Below are 18206 nucleotides of genomic sequence, written 5' to 3' on the forward strand. Positions count from 1 at the left end.
GGTTAGCAAGGCTTTGCAGTATTCGGGCCTTTAATTTCGTACCAAGACCGCGCTATCGACCGGCATCGGCGTTATCAACCTGATTTAGCAGAGCAAGGCTGATGATGCTTGTCTCCTTTGGCCTTGGTGTTTCTGCAAATGTGTGTCGTGGTTCACGGTGTCATTGGTCAAGCAAGTTTATGTTGGAGCAGTCAAAATGAGATGGTTCGTCTCCCAATGCAACGGTAAGTTTGATGAGGGTTGTTGGGTCACTCAATTGAGTTGTTTTTTGACGTGACTGCATGCCATCCAGCAGGGTTATCTCCCTGGATCTCTGTGTTTTAGGTTTCTCGGTTGTTAGGCATCATACGAAATTGTCGAGAGCTACTCCGTAGACTGACTCGAACGCCACAAGATCGCTTTGTAACCGGCCCGTTCGATACGCATTAGTCTCACTCAAGGTCCAAGCTCCCCCAACGCGAAGCTGTCATTCATTGAAGAGAAAGACGCGTTGAATTAAAATATCCCGCATGAGCTGAATTGGGTAGAAGGGGGAGACTGGGGAATGCCGGCCTAAGGGAAGTTGAGAAGCTGGGGGTAAGAGGGAGGGGGCACTCTCACCCTGGAATGTCTCATCATTTTCTGCCCATGGGGTCTTGGCGCGCTGACGAGCAGAATTTGGAGTAAAGACTCCGTAGTGACTGGTGCTGCTCTGCTGACCATTGACGCAAAATGCGGCCTAATCCATTTTTCGTTTAGATGGGCTTCGAAAAAGCTTCGAAAGCTTCTAGTCTTGAGTTGAGGTCAGTCGATTAACCTGTTTCTGTCTAGTGACTAAAATCAAGTGCCGGTTTGATTTGATGCCGGGCTTGGCCGACACGTGAGGGTTGCGAAATTGGGAGTGAGCCATGCCGTTTTGACGATGGCTTGATACGGTTTGATCCGTGGGGGGGAGAGGAGAGGAGAGTGAGCTCACCACTTGCGAGATAGATCATGATCCAGATCTGATCAACGAGCTGGAAACGTGCTGCTGCATGCAACGGCATCGCCCGATTGGACAGAGACGCAGGTGTCGCTCCGGTATTGAAATGCTGGTAATTCATTGGGTGCCACGTTTGTTATGGTTGTATGATGGAGCTTGGGCCAATAAAAGCGAATTCACTATGGCCGCCACAACAGGAGCTTAGTGGCGCATGGATAATTATTCATCCTTCCGTGAAATGTGGCTTCGATGCGGTTCTCAGCTGAACGGTAACAACGACAGCATTCTACACAGAACAGTAGAGTTAACTGTTTTATAAATCAGATGTCAAAGAGAAGCATGGCGTGTCCGATGCTAAATCACGTTGTTGTACTTCCTGATTCAAGCTATGACTTTGGTGCAAGCTCTGATGGATATGAATTCAATATGATGAAAATTGAAAATTGACATGTTAAGGGTGCACGCTCCACAACAATGACATTGTCTGTAGGCAGATCCAATCATCTATAATACATAAATAAGCTCGTGACTGATTCCTCTGGGTTAACTTGCAATTGACGTTGCAAGCGGTGCAAAGTGCCTCCGATTTTATGTTTTTGCTCTTCGTGCAGGGTAAGACGTACGTCACCCACCGATATCCCCGAACTATAGAGCCGATCTTTTGTCTTATCTGATAACAGAATTCACCGAGCTTCACCTGAGATAACCTTAATGCCGAGCTATGTCCACTGAATACACCGATGACCGAACTCTTAACCGCGAGTATTAATAGTCAGCGCGCACGACACTCACATTGACAATTGTTCTTGGCATTGATTGAAGGTACCGATATTACCATGGCTCCTAGACTTCTCCTTCAAAATGGTACCGTGTTGCAGCATGATGCGCAAGACAATGTCATCGCTCTTAGAAACACCGATATCTTGATTGAAGACGATCGTATCATGGAGATCGGACATGCTATTGAACCTCAAAATGCATCCAAGATTGACTGCGATGGGAAAGTTATTGCTCCTGGGTTCATCAATGCCCATCATCATGTTTGGCAGAGCCAATTGAAAGGGAGACTTGGCAACTCTACAATGCTGGACTACATGCTTGAAGGTCAGTACCCTCCCAAAAAACCATGGTTAGACCGCTCATATACCATCAGCGAACTTCCAAAGCTTTAACTTTAAACCGCAAGATTTCTTCTGGGGTCAACTAGCTGGCTGCCTTGAAGCACTCGACGCCGGAACAACATGCGTCGTAGACAATGCACACGGCGCGTCCAGCCCCGAACACGGCACAGCTGCATTGAGTGCGACCCTGGCATCTGGAATAAGGTCCATATTCTGCCATGGAGTCATGCCCTTACGAGCTGTAGAATGGACAGAGTCTTCATTTGAGCTTGATCGTTCACCTCAACCCGATTGGCTGCTGCCTCAGATGGATTATCTTGCTGCCAAGGCTCCGTTTGGAGATGACAAGAGAGTGCAGTTGGGTTTCTTCTTCGACAGTCACTTCTTGCCAGAGAATGTAATTGCTGAGACACTTACGCATGTGAAAGAGGCTGGAGTGAAGCTTATTGTGAGCCACTACAGACACTGGCCAGTTTCGAAGGGTACGTGTTGCCTGAATTCTTTCTGCTGGGTATATGACGCTGACATACATACATAGGACAATCTCGAGTGCCGGAGCAATTACACGCCAGTGGTCTTCTCGGCCCCGATATCCTCCTTACGCACGGCAATGGAACAACACCAGAACAAGCGTCTCTACTCACTGAAGCCGGAACTTACATCGTCTCAACCCCCGACGCCGAAATCTTCATGGCATCAGGTGCAGATCCAGTAGCGTTTCGAGAAGATCTCCCACTGATGTGCCTCGGAGCTGATTGCCACTCCTGCGGACCAGTCAGCATGATGCACCAGATGCAAATCGCACTAGCGAGTGATCGAGGATCGCAAAACTCAAAGACTTTTGCCGAAGGTCACTATCCCAAGAAGATGCGGGCTACAGTGCAAAAGGCGTTCAATCTGGCTACTATAAAAGCCGCTCGTGCGATCAACATGGATAAGGAAATTGGATCTATTGCAGTGGGCAAGTTGGCGGACTTGGTTATCTTTGACACGACTTCTCCTTCAATCAGCTGTGCAGCTGATCACGACCCAGTAACTGCTATTGTGCGTCATGCAGGTGTCAGAGAGGTTGAGACAGTTATAATCGGTGGAAAGATTCGAAAGCATGATGGAAGCCTGCAGAACGTGCACTTGGCAGAGGGCCGAGACGCTGGTTTCGATCTCAAGCTCGAGGCAGTTGACTCGAAGGACGTGTTGTCGTGGAAAGAAGTTGCAAAGGAGTTGGCGAGGAGTCGAAGTGAGATCGAGGGCCGAATTGATAAGGTTAACAAAGAACTGGCTAAGGAGAAACTTATTGGGATGATGGGAGGCTTGAAGGACATCTTGGTTGACTGATAGATCTTCTACCTAGAACTCAACTGTGTAGTATTAATGGAGAGACAGATCCCAACTCTGGCCTTAATTATAATCTAAGCAGAAACTTCAGACCTTAATCCTAAGTAATGATAAAACTTAAGTAATTTAGTATAAGTTTAGGGTACTATTTACTAAATTTATTTCAAAACTAAATAGTGACGATGAATGTTTTCTTACTTTCCGAGGAGGAGTCAGAGCCATACTCTTCTTATCTTATCAAGATAACCGATACCAACAACACCACCACGGTATCTCTCCTGCTCACCATCTGTTGACAATAGAATAGCTGATTTCATCGCCCCAAAAGCAAAAATGCTTATGCAGAGGATACCCAAATGCGCCCGCTCAAGATGGTCAAATTGCCGACCGCTTCTTAGTCATCGAATTCTTCAATTCCCTCATCATGCCATTCCAACGCGCGTCTTCGCGTGCAGATCTATCTATACTCCCCCCAACTATTCACGCGTACAAATTAGCTCAGAGGAAGACACCAAGCGCCTCTACTGCCTATTGCAATCCTACATTCAAGACCCATCCCGCGCAAAAGCCGTCAAAGAGGTCGTCATCGACGCAACACCCTGGATCTATGCCTCTACGTCTAAGATACCAGATTACGATGAACTGCCCACCTCGATGGGATATGAAGAACTTGCCGATCCCCCTGAGGTCAAACTACGAAGATATGCTCGTCACCTAGGCTTAGGCGACGCAACGGCTGATCAGGTCGATAAGATCCTAAGTTGGAAGTGTCGCGAGTATGGATTTAAACTTCAGAAAGAAAGCGAGTTTTCAATTGCCATGATCATTCTTCTCTTTTCGCTCTGCGAGAATATTTCCACGCTGTATATCGCTGAATACCTCCAACAGCCTGTTCTGGAGTATATGCTCAAGGCCAATTATGCACAGATGAAGAGTCCCCCGCTTCAGAAGCTGAAACATGTGCGTTTCTTCGCTGGCGCTCAGATGGACGAGAGGTTTTACAGCGCGTTCAATACTCTCGAGTTCATGCAATTGATACATCGTCTCCCAGCTCTTGAGTCAGTGGCCATGGACGGCCTGTCGGATTATCAGGCGGACCGCACGTTCTTCGTTCCGGGGACAGGAAACATGAAGAGATTGGAAATCACCCATTGCGATATTTCGTCTGGCATACTCGAAGTCATGATCTCGATTCCCAAGGCGCTTGAGGAGTTCAAGCTGTCGATTGGTGGTTTGACGACTCTTGACGGGGCAGATACTTCTAGTGAACCGTTTTATATTGCGAGAGCACTCTCTGCGCATAGGAAATCGTTGAGAGTGTTGGACATTGACGTTGATGTAGGCACTGGGGCAGACGCGCTGGGCTGGGATTTTGACAGGAACTACGAGGAGGAAGAAGATGACGGAACAAATTGGGAGATACAGGACCAGCTTGATCAATATGGACGTGATAGGCTGTCTTTGGATAAAGAGATCAGTACTGGGCATAAGATGGACAGTGGCAAAGAGTACATAGTGACTATCGGGTCATTACACGACTTTCCTCACCTGACGCATCTGAGCATAGGCATCATGCCACTCCTCGGGGAATACGATGGGTGGCAACCACCCTTTAGAATCAAGGAACCGCCCTACCGACTTGAGAAACCCGCGCCCTGCCGACTGGTAGACATGCTACCGCCCTCTCTGGAGTATCTGTGCCTCTATGGGTATACGCGGGGTGAAAATCCAGATGTTGACGAGCATATTGATGAGCTTCTGGCTAAGAGGAATAAAAAGTTGCCGAATTTGAAGGTTATTAGGGGCGTCGATGAGCGTGTGCGGGATATAAAGGATATTCTTCATGACATGACCGTGGAGGAGGTTGATGAGGATGAATGTTATGTGAGACGGGAGGGGTTTGAGTCTGGATGGAAGAAGGTGGAGGAGCCGAAGCAGAACAAAGAGTTAGAGGACCAATACTAGCTGATTCTTATGTTGTAGAATAATTATTTCTATGTTTTAAGCGGTTTATATATATATGACTTTACTGTAATGCTTCATTCAGCTCGCCCTGTCTCACCATCCGCAAACTGATACGCAGTCCACACTATTATTGGTCAGAAAGCTCGGAACAGCCCCACTACGTGATCGTCATTGCAGGATGCAGATCCACGCGTTCTGTGTCACCGAAACGAACAGGCTCAATGCCTCGGCAAATTATCTTCTCGTCAAAGCCAACAAGCTGTACGCTCGACTCGATACTTGCCATCAGTTACACAAAATCCAACCTTCGGTACAGCCCCACACATGTCTCTACCAAGCGCTCGCCACCACGTTAAGACGGGTTGCCGAACCTGCAAGTACGTTATGTTAACCTGACTCCCGGATGAACTCGGTGCTAACGACGTACCCAAAAGGGCCCGTAAGATCAAATGTGACGAAGCTAAGCCCTCATGTAAGCGCTGCGTATCGTCGCGCCGCGTCTGCGGCGGCTATCAAGGTACAGCTAGCCTGACGTGCTACCGCCCAAATCAACTATCCGCCCGCGATCAGAAAGAAGGCAGAGCGTTCCAGTTCTTTACAGAAATGGTTGGACCGGTTCTCTCGGGTCCTACCGACTCTTACTTCTGGACGCATCTGGTCATGCAGTTCAGCCACTTCGAGCCTACCATGCGCCACGCTGTTCTGTCAATCAGCTCGCTCTATGAAGAATTTGCTAGAGGCTCTCGTATTACTCGGCAGGTCTGTGGCAGCACATTTGCTGTTGACCACTACAACGCGGCTATAAAGCATGTCAAGTCAGCTAGTGACGAGCAAATGATACTAGTTCTCTGCGTGCTCTTTATTTGCATCGAGTATCTACAGGGAGACTTTGATACTGCTCTGCAGCACTGCCGTCATGGCATCATGATACTCAACGACTCTTCGCGTCCGGAATGGATGTGTCAGTATCTTGTTCCCATATTCAGACGTCTGAGTATAACGCCGTTTTTCTTTGGCGGTGGTGAACCACCGACGCGTTTACCGCAGCTCATTGGATTCGAGGCGCCAATGCCTTCAGAGTTTAGCGATGCTCGAGAAGCGCAGACTGTGATTGACGATCTGCTTATTCGGATAATGGGGTGCCTGTACGATGGCAATGATGATAGGATTGTGGTGGCTTCATTGCTGGATGACTGGGATTCCAAGATGAATTATCTAGAGCGCGCACTTCCTCCATCTGCAACAACGGATAAATACGCCATATGTGGAATGAGATTCAAGCACAAAATGGCCAGAATTTACCTCCAAAAACCACAATCGCATACAGAAACGTGGTGGGATCAGCATCTCGACATCTTCCACGATGCTGTAAACTTGGCAGAAGAGGCGTTTCTGCTATCAACAGCCCCAGGTCACCAACGCATACCACAATCCAGCTTCAGCTTCGAAATGAGTTGGCTACCAATGCTGTTCTTCATCGTCCTCAAATGTCGAGATCTGAAAATTCGGCATGCGGCATTATCCTGGTTGGCGCAGCTTGGACCAGCCAAAGAGGGCCTGTTCGACGTGGGGACTTTGTACAGAGTTGGAAGACGTCTTATTGAGTTGGAACATGATACACTACTTGATGATGATGCTGTTGGACTTGAAAGTGCAGCTGTGCCGCCGGAGGAGAAACGCTATTTCGCTTTTATGATAAATCACGAGTTGGAAGTCATTTCCGAGAAGGACGGCACAGTCACTTACAGAAGGCAGGCTAAGTTCCTCACAAGAGACACAGAGGGCAAGGTAGTCGCTCGAGAGGAATACATCTATGATGATAATCCTCGTGGATGCAACGTTAGGGTTCCACCTATGAGGTGTGCATATCGCCTGTAGGAGTATCTGGACACATGACTTTGATGCCTATAAGCTTCCCTTATACTAGGAAATGGCTTAATATATATATAAACTTAATTATGTAATGCATTCAATAAAGGTAACATTACAATGGGGATGTAAAAGTTGTAGTACACTTTTTATCAAGGATTTCATTATAAACTGTCTAGACTGTGTTACAACTTTTTTTTCTCCCCACTGTATCCAAAGTTAAAATCCATTTAGTGTGTTTCACTGTTCCCATTGTTAACTAAGCCGAATCCACATGGGCTTTCACCGCCTGAAGAAAAGTCGATACCCTGTTCTGATCCTCCTGGCGCAACAACACAGTTCATCCTCCATCATCAGTCATGATGTCCAATCCAGAGCTACAAACTGCGGCTTCGATCAACACTATACCTCCAGAACTTCTCTGCCGTATATTTAACTTTCTGTTTCCGGCCAGACGTCCAGATGAACTGACTGCTGCTCGCGTTGATGACATCCGCTCTCTGCGCTTGACATGCCGACGTTTCTGCCAATGGGCCTCACCGCTGCTTATCTCGGAAATTAGTGTTTCTATGACTGAGCCGTCTCTGGAGCGCTTGAAGAATGTTTCTGGTCACCAATTGATCAGCTCTGGGGTACGCAGCGTTCACGTCAAGCTCCCATATTACGAACAACGCATGGCAGCCGACCTCACTCAATTTGCCTATTCTCACATCGCAGGTATGAGTCAACATCTTGGACAGCTTAAAGATGTAATCTCGGGTAAACTGCACGAGAGGGCATCCTACAACCTGCCCGATTGGATCAATTACGAAGTAATTCAATTGGGCAAGAATCTGATATCTGCTTGGAACTCAATCTACACCACAAATTCAGAAGGCTCGCAGCGGGACTCGGATGAACACATCACGTATCGGAAAATCCTAACAGATGCCCATTGTGAATATCAGCTTTTGTTTGAAGCGCAACAGCAAATGCGAGAGAATGGGGTATTCCTCTCCACAATTGCATCCGCCTTGGCGAAGATGCCTCATGCCGATAGGCTAAAAATCACCGATGGCCAAGATCCCTATCACAAGGAAGATGGCTACCTCATCAACCGAGACTACCGCAAATCTATACGAGCAGTCATGCTGAGCCCTCATACCTGGTCAGACGCTTCAGAACTCTACCCCGACCCTGATTTCGAACCACCAGTCGAGTTCTTACACAGGCTTCCGGTTGCGATACACAGAGCGGGAGCAAGCTTGCGAGAGGTGAAATTCAAGTGTTCTGCGCCCTGCAGCTACGCCAACCTCTCCATGTCTCCCTCTGAACGAGTTTCACTCGTCGAATCGCTTCAGAACTTGCAAACGCTTATCATTGAGGCAGCTGGGAAAGAAGCCATGTCAGGATGGTTTTTCGACCATCAAGAGGACGCGATGGCTTTAGTTTCAGACTTCCTCTCAGCACTTCTCCAGTCTTCTGGTGTCGAGGATCTCACCATATCTTCTTTCAATTTACGCAGTTTAAATGAACTCCTCACCGGAGCACATAACCAATCTCTGAAACGCCTACATCTGGTCGGTGCTCGGTTGAGAGCTGGCATACTCGGAGAATACCTGGCCCGCGTTAAAGGCCCATGCGATGTTGTCTTGGAACAAGTGGAAATACTTGGTGGGAGATGGGCAGACCAAGCTGATGAGCTGCGGAGTCTATCAAGGGCCTCGACTACAGTTGTCCAGCCCTTTGGCGACGAGTTTCGTCGTGGTCGGGCTACAAACGTGTGCAATGCTGAGGAGGAGAGGATGCTTAATAATTATCTCCAGAGGGCAAGTTCTGTCAATCCTCTCAGAAATAGAAACATCTAGTATGGCACTGCATCAAAATTTATGATATCTCATCTCATCTCATCTCTTATCGATCCACCAAAAATCACTTATTAAGTCGGTTTAGCTCTTGTAATTGCACTATGCATGGCGTTTTATGACGCTGCGACTCAGCAAGGACTGTTTGGGAGTGCATGCCCCCCTGCCGATACAGGGCGGAATGGGGACCCGAGGCGCGGAACCATAATTTCACGCTACCTTGCCGAAGCCGAGATAAGCGCTGGCCTCCAGTCAGCCCAAGGCTTTTCAGAGGCTCAGATTGGGGACTTGACCCCAGTAGATGGAAATGGACTGGGCGTTTTTCTTGCCTCCTGCATCGTTAGGCATTACATCTCACAAAGTCTGAGGCCGCCTGTTGCGCTCATCACGACTGCTGGTAGACTTGTAATAGCGTCGTTATTTTGTTTCTCGAACACTCGTATCTTGCCGAAAGACAGCGACACTATCATACTGTACACCCCATCACTCAGTCACATGCCACAAACACTCTTCCTCATCCGATTCAGACTGAAAACAACCATTTATCGGCACCATGGACTTTTTGAATCGCCTCCTCGGTAGAAACACTGATACCAAGTACAAGTATCGCGGCGCCAAACTCCCCAAGGAGCCTCTGACGCCGCGCGAGATTGAGGAAATGCACAGGAAGCTGAATCCCGATACGCACAGAGATAACGCGTGGGAGCCAGAGCCCACTCTTGACCCTCGCGACTGGAGTGTGCCCTATACTCAATCGCTGGAAGAAAAGCTCTCTGCTGTCGGCTCGCTACAAGATGTGCAATCGGAATCATTGCTGTTCGGCAGGTTACCAATGGAAGTGCGCATGCAGATCTGGCGCCTTGTCATGGGGAATCATAAGGTGCACTTGACTGTGCATCGTGGCAGACTCAGGCAGTCTTCGTTTGAGTCGGAGAATTATCAGTGGTTACCGCAAAGAGGGCTCTTGAGAGTCCCGCTGATTTGCCGCGCAGCGTATGTACCCTCCCAATTTCGCCATGAAGCAATACTGACCTTATATCTTAGATACATGGAGTCTATCTCGTACCTCTACTCTGACAACACCTTCTGCTTCGGCTTCGGCCAAGCCAGCTCAAAGTCAGCACTCACATTGCTAGACACTATGCTTCCCAAGCAGCACGTTGTTTCCATGCAACACATGGAAATCGGATGGCATCTATATGCCGGCGTGAGTCAGTACTACGACAGCCACCCTCAAGCCTGGGACATTACGCTGGACGTCCCAGCACCCGAGACTGAAACGCTATGGAATAATGTCTCCGCTGAGCTCGTCAAACTATCGCCACTGCGGACGCTGCGGATAGTGGTTTGGCTGTCTGGTGATGGGAGAGCGCAGTTTGTGGGGATGGAAAAAGACATGCTTGCACCGCTGGTTGCGATAGGACATTTGGAGCGGTTTGATGTTCATTTACCCTGGAAACAGGATAATACTGAGATGTGGAATGATGCACCGTTCAAGGTTTCCAGGCGATTCAGGGTCAAGGAGATGTATGGTGTGAGCATTCCGTTGCTCGATGATGACTTTTACTGGTCGGGGTCGGCTACTCAACATAGGATATATAGATAAGCATTTAGAAATTTTAGAGTAAGGCGGCTTTATCTCTGCCAACTCAGTCACTTCTCGAGTCATTAACGACGAAAATAAGAAGTCAATACTGGGCTGTCATCGCAGGCACTGCTCCATAGCAATAGACCATGGACCTAGGTATCTTCTCCCCCATGGGCTTCCATCTGATGGACGTCCTTGCAGAATTGACAGTAGAACTGCCACCTCATTGCACCATAAACCCACCCAAGCCCATCAACATATAACGGATACAGACCATCGTGAGACTGTGGCCGGATATCTGAGCACATGCAACAAACCCCATATCCGATACAAAACCCTTTTCTCCAATGCTCACAAAGCTCGATCGCTGATCGCATTATATCATACCCTTTCTCTGCCTTCTGGCATCCCTCGCAATACTTTACCCACCGCGGCGCCTCGCGGTCCCAGCCCGTGCCGTCGATGTACCGTGGGTAGCGACCGTCCGGGCGCAGTGGCCGTGAGTCCGCACAGGTGCAGCACTGTCTTGGTGTTCTGTATCTGGTACAGTAACGCTGTTTATAGTGGTCGCAGGGGCGATGATATGAGTAGAATGTGCATTTTTGTATCTTTTCAGTTTCGCCGTTGGCTTGTTTCTGAAGACGATAGGGCATACTGGACTGATACAAGGGCACAATAACTAAGCTCTTCAATTCTAAGGGGGCCTGTGACGGTGAAGAAGAGATGCTGTAATTACGAGGCTGCGGAGGGGATTATTCAAAGGGTCTAGCGTTGCATCTACAAGATGACCGACTGTTTTTGAAGTTGGAGTCATCTTTTGTCTATGTTTGATAGATCCGCAGGAACTAAGTCTTTGTGACTCATGGCAGAGGCTGCCTGATCAGCATTGGTTGGAATAGCCTTACCAGTGGCTGTGCTCGACTAGTGAAGGCCTAGCGGCACCCAACCCATTGCGACATGCCAGACGGGTAATGGAACCAATTCCGCCCAACTTCCAAGTCACCCTACATTCTTCACCCCTAATTTCCAACCTAAATCTCATTTAATTTCATTACTCACAGAATGACGCACCTTCCGCAGCATCCAAGCCATGTGCAGGACACCTGGTGGCAAAGCTATGAAAGAAGAATCGACGACAAATTTGAGTTTTATTCTATGCCATTGACCTTTTTGTTATGCTGCTGTGGTTGCGGGATACCTTGCCAAGATATTTGGAACTATTCGCGCCAGCTTCCACAGAATATCGTGCAGGGCATCCGTCGCAAGGCCAAGGCTAGAAAAGACCGCAAATACTATCGGGATCTGGTAGCTGGACTCAATGCTCCCATTCCAAGACCGACAGCGGGCATCCAACCAAGAGACAACGAGCAGCTTCAATCATATCTATTCCGGCTGCCACTGCAAGTTCGTCTGCGGATATGGGAGTACTGCATTGGCCAGAGGTTTATCTATGCGCCCATCTATAACCGCAGCCGGCATAATTTTGCGACACGCGTTGCTTCGTATCGAGAGCCTTGGCCCTTGGCAATACACCCACGTTCTCAGTCAGAACTTGCTGATACTTTGAGTTCTGCTTGGCGACCTCTGGACATGATCTTGCTACCTGATATACCGGCAGAGCCGGAGTTGATAGAGCCGAAACAATCAGTGGCGTTTGGTAGCGCTGGAGCCTTTCTTACGGAGGAACAAACCGCTAACTCTAGCACAAAATGGAAAAGCTTAGAGCTCCTCCTGAGCTGCAAGGCTATACACGCCGAGGCCGCCCATGTACTGTTTTCACACAACGCGTTTTCGTTTACATACCTACCTCATTTATCTGCCTTCAGATTACACCAAGGTCCGCGTTGGCACTACTTGCGCTTTCTGCACCTAGATCTCATCCTCGGCCCATCCGTCAGCATTCCAGGTGTTGTCGATCAGGCAGCCTGGAGAGCATTATGGACCATGATTTCGAGGGGGAGTACTAGCCTGCAGGTGCTGGATGTCGACATTCATGTTCCTATGAATCTTACCGTTGAGCGCTGGCTTAGTTATCGCGGCGAAAGCTGGAGAGCTCGTGATCAATTCTTTCAGAGTCTCCCGACTTGGGCAGATGATTTAATGGTTCTTCGGGATATTCGACATGCCCGATTTAAATTGGATGCTGAGCGACTTGGTGAATTTCGTGATTACACCTCTTGGCCATATGCTTCAAGGGTCTTGAAATTTCGTGAACGAGTGGTTTACGTTCAGCAAAGAATGACTGGGGCATCTAATTCTCCTCTCTTAGTTTAATGAACTTCTTATATCTTACTGGCATTAATATAGTAATAGTGGCCTGACTAATAGCTATAATTAACTAGTCGAGGCCTAGCAGGCACGTAGGGCATTTATGCCAGATGGGTAGGTGGGTAGTAGAGCCAACTCCATTCTTGTGCCCTGATAGGGATGACTCAATGACCAGAGACGCTGTCGGCCGCACCTACGTTAAATTCGGCGCGTCGACAGCTAACTCTCTGCCGTTATAACCTCCGGGGCCGGCTTCAGCATGGTTGGCGTGGGCATTGATCGCCTTCAAAAACGACCATAGGCATAGCGCGGTGAAATGAGAGATGTTGGGGAGGAGGGTTAAAATATCTGAACGTCAGTATGCATACATTTGGGGCAGGAAAGAAGGAATTGATATTAAAATTTAAATACTAAAATGAACAGAGACACTATAGATTATCCTAACCCTTAACTCGTCTGCTTCAATTACTGATGCTTGGCAGTTTGGAGTAACAAACACCATAGAAACGCTAATCAAGGACATTTCATTGGGATGATGGTACCATTCTCAGCCTTGTCCTAAGCCATGTTGCCTGCATTCAGGGTCTCTGGGTCACCCGTTGGCTCACTCTTGATAGGGTCTTCTGGTTTTTTTGAGCGGGATCCAGCGAATCAACGGCCAAGTTAGTACCGTTGTTGAGCAGAGAACGAGCCCAATCAGAAATGCTTTAGTGATGCCCCTCTTATATGCGTTGACTGCGATATCAAGTTCTTGATGATCAAGCTTGTCTCTGAAGGACCGAAAGTTGCTAAGTAGAGTGTGGCGATCGAGATTTGGAATCATCTCGGTGACTCTCCTCATCTCACCGAGAAACAAGGTCTGAGATACGGCTATGAAGATGGAACCTGCCAGGGTGTTGACCAGCATAACGGCTGAAGTTGCATATGCGATATCGTTACGATCAACTGCAACTTGAACGCCGACAATGGCTTGTTGAATGCCTGTTCCAGATCCTGCACCAAAGAGAATCTGGTACCCGATCCATTTGAACGTTGAGATGCCAGGATGAAGCGTATACAGCATACCAGCACCAACCGATGAGAAGATGGTTGCAAAGAATACAAATGGCGGGAGGTAGCCCACAACCCCAGCACTTCCTCCCGCTATGACAGAAACGACAATGACAGATACGACCATGCCGAGGAGTCGAGTTCCAGATTCAGCGGCCGACACTCCTTGAACAGCCTGGAACCACATTGGCAGCTGTATAGGCTATGTCAGCAGGCAACAAGTAGTAGACAAATGCTAATGGGGCGACTTACGTAGTACAGAACAGTGAATTGGGCACCGCCAAAACAGAGACCACACAGGAGGAACATGGAGAAAGTCCTGTTCTTGAGTAGTCTTGTGGGAAACGTAGCCGCCTCCCCTTTCCATTGTTGGTGGACGGCAACACAAATGAGAGAGACGCCAAACACGACGAAAAGAACAATGATACGAGCATCGCTCCATGGGTATGACGAACCTCCCCATTCAAGTGCAATCAGCAGACATGTTATGCTTCCAGCGATAGCCAGACCGCCCTCAAGGTCTAACTGGGCAAGCTTCTGCGTCCAGGTCTTCCCAGTCTGCTCCTGCTTTTGCTCAGGCGTTCGCTTAGGAGGGTGGAAACAGAAGACAAGGATGGCACAGAGGACAGCGCCGATGGGAAGATTAATCCAGAAACACCATCTCCAGCCTATACTGCTCGCGTTTTGTCCTCCGATGATGGGACCGATGATGACTCCAACGCCTTCAAGTGAACCCAGGACGGCTGTGTAGACTGGTCGGTGCTTCAGAGGCGTAGTCAGGGCCGTGATGCTGCCGAGAACGTATTAGTAGATGAATATGCATGCCAACAGTTGCCACAATTACATGAGACCACCCGAAATAGCACCAGCAGCACCAAGGCCTGCAATTGCTCGGCCAGCGATAAAGGTAGGAGAGTTCTTTGCCAGTGCGCAGACAAGAGAGCCGACTTCGAGGATGGCCACCGAGGAGAGGAAGACGAATTTGCGTTGAAATGTTGAGTAAATCTTGCCGAAGACGGGCTGAATGGCACCTGTGACAAGGAGGCTAGGTAGCAGTGTACGGTGAGCAGGAGCCAGGAGTGTTCTGTAAGAGGATGATACGTACTATGCCGAGCCATACCAGGCTGAAGAGCCTACCGAGTGGAAGTCGTCGGCGATAGTTGGGACGAGAGTTGCGACGATGATGGCATCCTAAGGGCTCGTGTTTAGTCGTGGCCATAGGCGGGTCGGAGTCGGGAAGCACCTACAAGAACGCCAACGAGAATGGCTAAGCCTAAAGCGAATATGATCAGGTTTCTACTTGCGGCTGAAGGAATTTGAGGATCGCGTTGGACATCTGTATCAGAATTGGAACTAGTAGTATTGGTTTCTTTGGTAGCGGGTGTAGGTGCTGGTGGAGATGCTTTCGTGGCTACGCTGATATCTTCCATGCTGCAGGTTTCTCAGCAGGCAAGGAATAAGGGGAGCAGAAAACGCTGTATAACGAGTAGCTAGAACAGTATGGTGATACTCCCACGGATACATTAGAACCCCTTCTAAGGTGTTCCAAAGCGACGTATGGTTCTGAGTGTCGAGGTTCTTATAACAGTCAGATAAACATGACTTCGCTTGCCGCAAATCTCTACCTGCCGATACGACCGAGTGCCAACTGCCGCAGAGCGTCGTGGCACCGCACCCGCGGGCCTGAGGCCCCGAGTCCCCGGTTCCTCGCTTCATCACTTCCCCGCAGCCTCGCGCGCTGACGAGAGCTGAGATCATCCATTTGTGGGTCAAGTAGCGGTAATAGAAGAGATGACCAAGAAATTGATCTCACTGAAAAATAATGAAAGCATAACTATCACTATTACTAATTATTACTCCGTCATTCACGCACGGCGGAGAAGGCTGGGCGAGGAGAGGACGAGGACACGGAAATAGGAGGGCTAGATTCAACCTCTGCTTGCCATCACAGCTATAGCGTTTACAATTTTCGTGGCTGTAGTATTAGCAGTTCTAGCATTCACTCATTGCAAGAGAGTTTACCTTGTACTGATCGATCACCGGAACCGCGAATTAAATCGTACTGCGAAACAATGGCTATAGAAATGATAGACGGAAAAGTCCTTGCGTGCAATCTCGATGCGTTTGCCGGTAGAGATACAGACTCAACCGACATCAACGAACAAGCTATCGAACGGCCCTCGGCGGTCCCATCCGCTGTGACTTTGGAGGCTGCTTGGTCCGTGACACTGCGTCTTTACACTGGCCTCGATCATGTATCTTTTGGATCTTTAGCCCAAGATGGCACTGTTGCTACTAGGATCTGTAACTTTAGGGCTCACGATACCCTGGAGGATATCCACGCCAATGTCCGGCTTTGTGACTACAGTGACGACACGGTTTGCCATTACAACACGGCAGTAATTTACAAGTTGGATGAAAATGGCGGAAATAAGGTATCGGAACTGATCCCACGAAGAATCGTCGTCAATGTCATCGGAGTTCCTTACCACGAGGTGGTATCTGAATTGCCAGATATCGACACCACTTCCCTTAATTTCGACATCCCTGCCATTAGGCTGTTTACATCTGGCAGTACTGGGACACCTAAGGGAATCGTCGCCACACACACCACAATCTGCACCGGGGCATCTTGTATGCTTGCCATATTGTGGCTGATGACAAGATCGGCATCCTCCAGTTTGCCTCATACACCTTGGACGTCTACATGGTGGATGTATTCACAGAGCTTCTGCACGGTGGCACTCTGTGCATTACTTCTGAAGAAGAGCGCATGGCTGGTCCCCAAGAATACATCTCGCGCACTCAACCCAACTGGGCAGCTCTGAGTCCGACAGTGGCTCGGTTCCTCGACCCGACTTTGTCTGCCAGATCCATCAGAAAGCTTCTCCTCGTCGGCGAGATGGTGAGAGAGTCTGACATTGCGGAATGGACTGACCCAGGTGTGCAGGTTTATAACGTCTATGGCCCAGCTGAGAACAACCTCATCACCACTGCCGCCAAGGCCATCAGGGCAGAGCTTCCAGCGTTGGAACCGGCATCAATACACACACGTGGGTTGTCGATGTCAAGAACAAGCGACTAGTCCCTATCGGTGCGGTCGGTGAACTCATCTGCACTGGGCCTCATCTTATACCTGGATACTTGAATGATCCCGAACGGACTACAAGCAGTTTCTTTGAGAATCCCGGCTGGATCCCCGACATGATTGAGAAAAAGCCTTTCTCTAGGCGTTTCTATCGCAGTGTGATCTCGTTCGTTACTGCGCTGATGGTTTGCTACATTACGTTGGGCGCCTGGACTCCCAAGTCATGCTTGGTGGGCAGAGGGAAGGGTGGAAATCAGCGATATTGAGTCGTGTATCAAGTCACACAATGCTGCTGTCTTAGTCCCCGAGGCTGGCCCCATCAAGAACAAGCTCACCGCCGTCCTTGAAGGGGCTGGTTCCCCAGGTCAGCCGCCCGCTGTCTCTCCGTGTGACCCCGGCGTGGCGCCCCATGTACAACAAGCTCTTCGAGACAATCTGCCGTCATACATGTGCCCGCCAACGTGGATCTCTGTCAAACATCTTCCATTATCATCTTCCGGGAAGCTGGATAGGAGGGTACTCACGAACAAACTTGAGACGCTCTGTCACGAGGAGTATTTGGGGCTTATCCTGGATCATGCCCAAGATGAGGATGATCAGCATGGCCATGAGGACGATAACTGCCGGAGGATCTTGCGTGAAGGTTGTATCCAAGTTCTCAATATCCCCGTCGAGAGAATTGCCATCTCAAAAGCATTTGCTGCCCATGGAGGAGACTCCATCACTGCCATTCATGTATCGTCTCTAATGAAGTGGACGCAGACTCTATTAGTAAGCTTCAAAGAACTCTTGACCTGCCCTTCCCTAGCTGAAGCAGCGTCGGGCATGAGAGAAGCAGTGACCTCAATACAGGTACCAGCTGCTCATCCAGGCAAATTGTATCCTCTATCACCAATTCAACTCCTTTTCTTGGAGATAGCACCTACCTCTGTAACGTGGAACCACTGCAACCAGAGCGTACTCTTGCGCCTTCGAGAGAGGAGGAGTTCAGACCATGTCAAGGAAACACTTGGTGGGGTGGTGCGAAGCCATGCCATGCTGCGAGGTTGCGTAACATTAACAATCATATTGCCAATTTTTCTACATCCCGTAGTGCATATAGGACTTATATAATTAC

The 18206-nt window shown here is 48.9% G+C and overlaps 7 protein-coding genes across 7 annotated transcripts; 6 read left to right on the plus strand and 1 right to left on the minus strand.

The window, feature by feature from the left end:
- Positions 1-1797: 1797 nt before the first annotated feature.
- Positions 1798-3417, plus strand: FPRO_14960 (related to cytosine deaminase and related metal-dependent hydrolases; the record flags this gene model as incomplete). The annotated part of the gene is made up of 3 exons (XM_031220773.1): positions 1798-2065; positions 2115-2564; positions 2621-3417. 3 exons carry the CDS (start codon positions 1798-1800, stop codon positions 3415-3417), a joined length of 1515 nt encoding a protein of 504 aa, XP_031086398.1.
- Positions 3418-3750: 333 nt separating this feature from the next.
- Positions 3751-5382, plus strand: FPRO_14959 (uncharacterized protein; the record flags this gene model as incomplete). The annotated part of the gene is made up of 1 exon (XM_031220774.1): positions 3751-5382. The coding sequence occupies one exon, from the start codon at positions 3751-3753 to the stop codon at positions 5380-5382; it is 1632 nt and encodes a 543-aa protein (XP_031086399.1).
- Positions 5383-5706: 324 nt separating this feature from the next.
- FPRO_14958 (uncharacterized protein) lies at positions 5707-7260 on the plus strand (the record flags this gene model as incomplete). The annotated part of the gene is made up of 2 exons (XM_031220775.1): positions 5707-5759; positions 5817-7260. The coding sequence occupies 2 exons, from the start codon at positions 5707-5709 to the stop codon at positions 7258-7260; spliced, it is 1497 nt and encodes a 498-aa protein (XP_031086400.1).
- A 353-nt stretch (positions 7261-7613) lies between these two features.
- FPRO_14957 (uncharacterized protein) lies at positions 7614-9098 on the plus strand (the record flags this gene model as incomplete). The annotated part of the gene is made up of 1 exon (XM_031220776.1): positions 7614-9098. The coding sequence occupies one exon, from the start codon at positions 7614-7616 to the stop codon at positions 9096-9098; it is 1485 nt and encodes a 494-aa protein (XP_031086401.1).
- Positions 9099-9648: 550 nt separating this feature from the next.
- FPRO_14956 (uncharacterized protein) lies at positions 9649-10701 on the plus strand (the record flags this gene model as incomplete). Its single annotated transcript, XM_031220777.1, has 2 exons — positions 9649-10088; positions 10140-10701. 2 exons carry the CDS (start codon positions 9649-9651, stop codon positions 10699-10701), a joined length of 1002 nt encoding a protein of 333 aa, XP_031086402.1.
- A 2854-nt stretch (positions 10702-13555) lies between these two features.
- FPRO_14955 (putative DHA14-like major facilitator; ABC transporter) lies at positions 13556-15431 on the minus strand (the record flags this gene model as incomplete). Its single annotated transcript, XM_031220778.1, has 5 exons — positions 13556-14194; positions 14254-14791; positions 14846-15046; positions 15107-15192; positions 15249-15431. The coding sequence occupies 5 exons, from the start codon at positions 15429-15431 to the stop codon at positions 13556-13558; spliced, it is 1647 nt and encodes a 548-aa protein (XP_031086403.1).
- A 642-nt stretch (positions 15432-16073) lies between these two features.
- On the plus strand, positions 16074-18191 carry FPRO_14954 (uncharacterized protein; the record flags this gene model as incomplete). Its single annotated transcript, XM_031220779.1, has 5 exons — positions 16074-16598; positions 16667-16943; positions 17006-17319; positions 17369-18109; positions 18183-18191. The coding sequence occupies 5 exons, from the start codon at positions 16074-16076 to the stop codon at positions 18189-18191; spliced, it is 1866 nt and encodes a 621-aa protein (XP_031086404.1).
- Between the last annotated feature and the right edge of the window lie 15 nt (positions 18192-18206).

This window comes from Fusarium proliferatum (genome assembly GCF_900067095.1).
Source record: "Fusarium proliferatum ET1 genome assembly, contig: FPRO_scaffold009, whole genome shotgun sequence".
Lineage (NCBI taxonomy): Eukaryota > Fungi > Ascomycota > Sordariomycetes > Hypocreales > Nectriaceae > Fusarium > Fusarium proliferatum.